The sequence below is a fragment of the Agelaius phoeniceus genome, chromosome 9 (assembly GCF_051311805.1).
Source record: "Agelaius phoeniceus isolate bAgePho1 chromosome 9, bAgePho1.hap1, whole genome shotgun sequence".
NCBI lineage: Eukaryota > Metazoa > Chordata > Aves > Passeriformes > Icteridae > Agelaius > Agelaius phoeniceus.
Window position 1 is genome coordinate 14,582,683 of NC_135273.1, and position 8,489 is coordinate 14,591,171.

The 8,489-nt window shown below is 38.7% G+C and overlaps 1 protein-coding gene across 1 annotated transcript in view; it reads left to right on the top strand.

Moving 5' to 3' along the window:
- The window catches only part of LOC129123053 (gamma-aminobutyric acid receptor subunit pi-like), a 45,579-nt gene extending 43,415 nt beyond the window's left edge, over positions 1-2,164 (top strand). The window contains exon 10 of the mRNA XM_077183020.1: positions 1,507-2,164. Within this exon, the coding sequence (XP_077039135.1) occupies positions 1,507-1,821 (315 nt within the window). The 3' untranslated portion in view covers positions 1,822-2,164. The remainder of the gene's footprint in view (positions 1-1,506) is intronic.
- Positions 2,165-8,489: the final 6,325 nt, after the last annotated feature.

Here is an 8,489-nt window from a genome sequence, read left to right on the forward strand (position 1 = left end):
TCCTCCCCTTTTTTTATTTTTTTTAATTGAAAGTGGAAAGCTGCATTAATCCCTTTTCTACTGCCATTTGTTCTGCTTCACTGATTCACAGCAGCTTGAGGACATTGTACAGACTCCACTTTAATTTTCAAGGGTGTCAGTAATTTTAGATGAAGAAGACAGGGCTCGTGCTGTACACATGCACCCTGGGCAGAAGAGCAATTCTGTACCAGCATGGAGACCACTTAGGTGGCTTAATTGGCTTTCTTTGACTTTAATAGCTGGGTATACCTAAATGAGCTTTTTGTCTGGCTGCACATGGGGATGTACATCTTAACCTTTCAAAAGTTTGTCCTTGTGTAAACTGTTTCTTTTCATGATGCAAATGGAAAAAAGCAAGTTGCTCAGAAGAAAGAGATTCTGCATTCTACACTTCACAAATAATTTTTTTAGACTTGTCTTACATTTATGCCACCTACTGATTTGGGGGATAATAAAACTATCAGGAGAAAATAAAAGTTATATATATACCTACCTGAATTAAAATGACCCCTCCTCAAAGTATACATAATAAGGTTTAGTTTAGATACAAAATTGGAGCCGGTCTTTGTAGCTCGTTTCTGCTGGTGTCTCTACAATATCTCAAGCCAAACTGAGTACCCCAGAAATTCCAAGGAAGTTTTAGAGCTGAAGCTGCAGCTGATGTCTAATCCTGTGTCCTCTGAGTCAGTAACAGAAAACCCACTGACTTCAAAGGGTGAAAATTTCATACATGAACTTTATGGCTCTGAGCCATTTCTAATCAGAGAAACAAAACCCACCAGAAGGCTTATACAACATTCTCCAAAGACCTGTCTTGATGCAGTGAAGCACATAAAAATATTCTTAACCCTAGCATAACGTTGAACTTAAAGCACGAGTTTCAGGACTTGACAGAAAGTATCACAAGCTATTTAGTATTAAGTCAGCTGTGGGTGGGGCTTGTCCCTCTTTATTTTTAAAGTCACTTGATTTTTGTCACAAAGCACCAGAAGGAGGTAGCCAGTTGCACACAAGGAGAGTGTCTTCCATCCTGGGGTGCTGGATTTGGGGTGCAGCCAGCTCAGCTGCCTGGCCTGGCAGCTCCCCCACCCTCTCCATCTCCAGGCTGGGGCTTTGTCTTCACACTTTCTAGGCACTAACCTTTGCCAGTATTTGCCCTGAGCAAAAGACAGTTTACTGTTGTGCCTTTCAGGGATTTGCTGCTATCTTAAGTAAAGTTCCTTGTCCATATTTGAACAAATCCAGATTTTCTTGACAGTGCTTCAAAAGTCTTTGCTGTATAGCGTTGCTTGAGTCAATGTTTTCCCCATAAATGGAGGCTTTGAGAGAGAGCTGAAAGGAGCTGCCAGTGCATGCAAGTGCTTGTCCTTGAAGTTGAGGAGTGAAACATAGGAGGAGTCAGAGGAAAAATCCCATTTGCTGCAGCTCTAAATAAACAGGTGATGAAACATGCACTTAAGTACCTGCTGTTGTGTTCCCCATCAGATTATTGATGATGATGATGATGAAGAAGAGAAGAATGCAGTCCTGGCAGCAGTGACAAACAGTTGCAGTGCCCCTGACAATACAAACAAGACTGATTCAAACAAAAGCAAACAAAGCAGCAGTGACAGAAAAAGGGAGAGGAATCAACACAGAGTGTGTAGTTCAGCAATGTCGGTAATGAAAAGACTTTTCTGTATCTTTGACTGTTTCCATGTTAAAAACCCTTACCACATAGACAACTATGCCAGATTCTCTTTCCCATTATCATTCATCATAATTAATGTACTTTATTGGGTGTATTATTTGTATTTCTAAATATTTTATTTTGTAATATTTGTTTAAAGTTTAGAAAGTGGACATGGGAGGGGAAGTTGCTGAAAAATGGTGAAATTACATTTGGATAAGGGGATATAAAAGGACATGCCACCTTTTCAAGTGTATCTGAAAATTTTGTTAGCTCACTTTTCTGCATTTAAATGTCTGTCATCCAAAACTGGCTTTGTATTAGCATGCATGTCCCAAACTACTTATCAAAGGCCAATAAGTCCTTTTTTAAAAATATTTAATGATCAACTTTGTAAAATAAGAATTATATTATACTTGTTTCTGAACTCCATTGAATAAATGTAAAAATGAAATTAAATGTTGTTTTCTGCTTTCTGTACTCAGTTCCTTCTAGTTTTGTCAATTATGCATACATTTTCCAGATTATATAAGGAAATGTTTAATGGCAGATCAAAGTGGTTTTGTTATTTAGCAAGAAACAGTTCTGAAGACATGAGCTACCAAACAAATAATCTGATCATCTTTGTAAGGTCATAAATACGTATTAAGATCCCTCTACATCTTTAGACACCACTCCCATAGGCATCAATGGCTTTTCTCTGTAAGTGCAGGGCAGACTGCAGAAATGGACTGGAGCCAAAAGGTTTAAATCCAGAGAGATGTATTTCTGTGAGTGAGGATTTAGTTGTTCACCAATCCTTAATGGAAAATGGTAATTTATCCTGACATTTATACTCTGTACTCTGCTCAGTCACAACTGCCTGGGTAACTACTATGTAGAGGGAAAATTTGATATGCTTAATTTTCAGCTTAGTAAATCCTCTTGAACTACACGCAGTTAAAAAAATTTCACATAAAGGTGGAAAACTTCTTGAATAGAAAAGAAAACCCTGTATGTGTGATAGCTCTTGGTAAGATAGGAGAAGTTTTACACAGATAAAATGATGACCCTCATGAGAGAATGGTTACAGGTGATGAAAAACCATTGCAGTCTTTCCAAGTGGTTACTTCACTGACAGATCTACAAGCCTGTCTCCTGCACTGCAAGCATGAAAGTTGAAAGGTGCTTATTATTATACATTTCTCCTGACCATAATGTATGTCTCTGTTGTATATATAGGTATAAATGTGTGCATGTGCTATTATGCACTGTGTATTTCTGATGATCAGACTGCACACATGCAAGTGCATTAAAAAGCTCCCCTAATGTGGGCAGACTTGGACACACCTGATCACCAGGGTGCTGCCTGTGAAGAACATCATTACATGAAGGGAGAAAGTGGGAAATACCAGGGTGAGACAGATTTGCCCTTGCTCCCATCTAAATCCATAAAAATCATTGCACACTGGTAGGCAATTTTTAGGTCACTAAAATCCCCTCAGTATTTTTATTTTCTAAGGGTTGATGACTGAAAATTTGTTTCTCTGCCATTATTAGTAATGCCTTTTGCAAAGCTTATTGGGGCAATGCAGCTTCAAGAACAGTCTAGTGCCTCTTGGTACCTTGTGGCTATTCCTGCTTTCATATGAAAGCAAATACATTCAAGAAATCAAATTAGGGCTGCTTGTGTTAATGAGCAACAAAAAAAAAATAAATTATTCTTTTATTTAACATTCTGCTACTGAATATTTAACTTGAAACCCTTTATTCAGGAACAGGCTGCTTGACATTTTTTCTTGGAGGTGTAAAACTGGACTCTCAGTTTCCAATTCCAAAACTGGACTCTTTCCAATTCTTACTCCCATAAAATTCACAGAAGACAAATATTAAATCTTTGTACTTTTCTTAAATTTGAAGTTTACATTGTTCCTGAATCTTTTCAAATAACCTGTCACGTAACACTAAATTTGGGATAAACATTAACTGCAAGCATAAAGTAAGCATTTAGAGCTTTGTAGCTTCCAATTAATTTGGAGACAATTCACCTTAAATATTATTTGTAAAAGCTGCTGAAAGTCTGAGAATTTTTATTGACAATGCATTAGCTGAAAACAGGGTCTGTTTTTCCACTGATGTGCTAATTGTAAGAAGTGTTATACAATGAAATCCCCCATGTTTTCATGAAAGAATTGACTGCACAGCCAGATTATTCATTATTTTGCTTTGCATAATTCTGAATTAATTGCTAGTTTCAAAAATAAAAAATGTGAATTTATTGTAAAAGATGTTCCCAACAGATTTCCAGTATGGTGTATGAAGAATGAAGAAGGTCATTTGAATTATCCTGTTCAAACATAGCTTCTGTCCCTAGAAACTCCCAAATCCCTTGGAGTTAGTCATAAAGGCTCCCCTGAGTAAGGAGCATTCATGAACAGTTCACTGAATGCTACAACTCAGAGGAAAGTTAGAGAGGGGGAAGCCTCTTTCAGTGCCAAGATCAGGGGCCAAAGTTGAGGCTGAGGAAATGAAAATTACATTGGTTTCATATCTGATGAAAATACCTTGGACTTTTGGCAACCATTTTCTGGTTGATAGTTGAGTTTCTTAGTTTGATTTTAATGTTTTGCAATCAGTCTCATAATTCAGAAATGTTGGATTTTGAGACCACTTGAGGCAGATGTGCAGTGAGGGACCTGAGGCAGGTGAAGGGGGTTTCAACAGGAGCTGATGATGCATCCTCATGCAGTTTGCTTTGCTCCTAGCGAGACATGCCCTGCTTTCCATGGATCTGAAAGCAGCAGCCAGCCTGAGGAATAACTTTCTTTCCTTTGTGCAATGTCTCCAAGCTTCATCTTTTAATTGATTCAGCAGCCATCACATAGCTGTTTAAGCATTGTGCAGACTAGAAAAATACCTCTTACCTTAGTAAGATTTTTGATATTGTTTTCTTACTAAATGGAAAAGTATCATGAAAACAAAATCCTATGCTGAGATATTTAATCAGATATAGCATTTTATTATTTTTTTTTAGATTTAAGACATTTGAAGGTATTAACACTTGCTACCTTTCCTCTTCATCAATTATCTGGTGTTCTTCTGATTCACCTGTGCTTTAGGTATCTCCTGCAGTCTGCTTACCGTGGTGCCATTTGTGATACTTTGAGAGTGTTTGAAATATTTCACCTAAATCAAGAGGAAAATACTAAGGAAGGTGATATTTCAGGTCAGGTATTCATTAACCCTCTCATAAGCTGAGAAGGCATTTTAAGTCACTATCTGATAATTTCTTTTGAGACATGAACAACTAAATATCCCATCTGAATACTCCAGTCAATACATATGGCAAGCATAAGAGAAGGGCATCCATCTGTTGATCTGAGTATCCATTTTCAGCACAGTGGTCTTGTTTGGTAAGACTGCAACAGTAACTTAAATTTTCCTGCTTTGTAAGCCTCATCGTTTTTTTGCACTAATTATTTTAAGATAACTGTTATGCCTTTTTGCGTGGGAAAATACATTAAAAAAACAAGAACAAAAGGTGCCCCACATTGTCACCCTGTTATTCAAAATGAAATTACCTAAAAGATTATAGACTAAAGAAAACCCACGTGCAGTAAAGCTGATGCTGGAAAAACAGAACCACAAAGAGGGGAATGTGCTGCTAGGAGCCCTTGGCAGTGGCTGGTGCAGCAGAGTGCCTGGAGCACCTCTGCCAGGGCAGCCCGGGCGGGTGCTGGGAACTGGAGCTGCTGGAACAATTCACTCGTGCAGCGGTAGATGGAGCTCATTAACTGCTCTTCATCACTGACCGAGCACATGCAAGCGGCAAGGGCTACTCAAGGGGGACGCTGGGGAAAAGCTGCTCCAAGCTGACATTTGTACTGTGGTAAGTAACCAGGGCGTGTTAGTAGTGACAGATTAATTGAAGTCAGGCAGGACAGCAGTGTCAGGTGGACTATTTCTCACACTGAGTGAGGTTCAGCCTTCTCCAGCCCTGATTGTTGTGTCCACCATTGAGCCGCTGAAATCGAACATATTCTGCCAGTCCACAAAGTAACTTCGTGACTGCAAAACCTTGTGTTTAAAGCATGAATTTTCTATCCTTCTGTCAAGGTTTTCTCCTGCAGGTTATAATGTTTCAAATCAAAGCACCTCAGTATTTCAAGGCAGGCAGAATAGTGGCTCTATTAACAGTTTCCCTATAAAGATTTATGAATCCTAAATAGATGTTCTCAGGCATACTGCTAACAGTTTCACCAAGATCAAGATAATTTTAAAAGCCAGTTTCAGGCAAGAAAATTTCCCTTGAAAGAAGGCTGGTTGCAAAGGTGAGAAGATGAGTTGTGAGAGTCTTCTGGGTGGATTAATAAGTCACTGCAAGAATAAGCCATCTCAACCTGAGAGCTGAAAACTAGACTGAATTCTTCTTGTAGAGTAGTGGGTGCTTGACAGTGCTTAAAGCAGCTAAGCTGGACATAATTTCAAACTCTGTAATGGATTTGCCATCACTTGTTCTATAACTTTATAATTAAAACCAGGGGTCCACTTTAATAACATTGCCAAATTCAGCTTTTAATCATTTTCCATCTGGAGACATCTTTTTTTCCCTGGTCCCATCTGACTGTCAAACTTTCCATCCTCAGAAAGGATAAGGGGGTATTCAGGGGCATTTCAGTCTCATGATGTGAGTTTACTCATATAATTTGGGTTCTGGGTTTCTTTCCAAATTGGAATGGACCCTATTTTCCTATTCCAGATCAAACACAGACAAAACTGCAGAAGACAAGAAACCCCAGAAGATTTTAGCACCATCACGTGTGTGCACAATCCATGACCCTGATTCATTTTGAGATTCTGCTCTGAAGTTTAATCCAGATTTAACCACTGGATAACTTAATCTGTAAAAACACACAAATATCTGCACTACTGTTGTTTTCCTTGCTGTAGGAGGTAGTTTTGGAACCTAGACAGTGAAAGGGTTTGATGCCAGGTTTATTTGATTTCTCCTAAAGGCAAGGAATTTAATATTTCTGTTTTAAAATCAGATCAGGAATGGATTCAGGATATCAGCTTGGGTTCTAGCTGGGGCTTGGCCACTTTGGATGCAGAACAAGCTGACAAAATTAGAAAAAAATTAACATGAGAGTATAAAATGGAGTTCAACCCTGAATTACATATTGATTGACATGCTCAGCCTGTCAGTGCCCCTGGTTTTCATGTAAAAGTTATGGATGTTGCATCTCAGAAACAGTAACAAGCATGTGAGATTGGTCACCAAGGGCAAAGCTGGCATTGCATGCACTCATATATTCTTGGAAAAGAGAGAAGAAGGGATTGTCTCTTGTCTCCTCCTTTTCAATGTCCCAGTTTTGTTATTTATCCAGCACCTGCTTTGAAAGAGTGCCAGTACAAGGTGACCAAAAATGCTGCATTAATCTCTTCTACAGGAACCATCTGTTTATAATGTGCATTTGGATGCTGATCCATTAGACTCGTGTGCTGGACCATGCTGTGCATGTTTATAAGTCAGTCCTAATCAAAGTGCTTTCCATTCTCAGCAGTATATTTTAGATATCTAATGAATACAACTGTCATTTTTGTGGTTTTTCTTTTTTGGTGGTATTTTCCATGCTTGTGAAGAAAAGATCTGTAGGAAAAGCTTCCACCCTATGCTCAACATATGAGTTGGCTGCAGGGATCCAATCCAATCCTTGCTTACCTTGATAACCCTTGAGTGCATTTTGGAGGACAGAGCTGACAGTGTCTCTGAGTGAAAACACCACAGCTGCTGCCTTTGTCCAGCAGCAAGGCCAGACGAGCCCAGGCACCTTCCATCCAGTAATATTGGGATCATATTCCAGTAAGTGTTGACCTCAAAATAATAATATAGCAGATTAAGTCTGAAGAAGTTTTTAAACTAGGCAAATATAAATCAAACCTTGCTCTCTGCTTCTTTATCAGAAGGATAAGATATTGAGCATTATTTTATCTTTCCCCTTTATCATCTTTGTTTTAGTATTGGGCTCAAGTATCATTACTTTTTGAGGCTCTTTCATAATGAAAGATTCTGAGAGCCTTGTAATTTTTTTTTTCATTAAAAGAAAAAACTAAAGTACGATGTGCAAATAACTATAAACTTTGAAGTCTGAGGCTTCCTATGCCCCAGGATAATTTTAATTCTACTGAACAACCTTTTCATGTAGTGCCAGTCCACATTTTGTGAAGTCTGATAATAGGAACTGATAGCTCTGGAGACTTCCATAATTTCCATACAGGACTCCTTAGGGATGCCAACTACATGACTGACCCTGCACCATTTCAAACCCACATATTCTTACATATTTTACTGTTCTTATTTCAGGTGTTACAAACAGCCAGACTGAAAAATGCAAATTCCTTATTCTGTTGCTGTCCTTACCAGCACATTCCAGCTGCTGGGTAATGGTAAATATTTTCTTTGGTTGATCATTCTTACCATGCAGCTCCAACTGAATATTCTGTCATCTTTAAGGCCTGTAAAAAGCCAAAAGGAAGAAGAGCCAGTTCCTTTATTTTTACTCTAATAACCTAAATTCCCAATTTATAAATTATCATTTCTGGGCCAATAATTCAAAGTTGCATTTGCCTTGGGTTGCCACACATTACCTTTTAAGGAGACTTGGACAGTGCCTGACCCTTTGCTTCCACAGCCCAGCTGTAGGTTTCTGTTTCTGTAAGCAAGTGCACACAATAGCCTGAGCTGGATTTCATTCCTGTCAGACACCTGGAATTACAGCACAGCTCTTTACCAGCAGGATCAAAAGCTGTTCCTGGATGT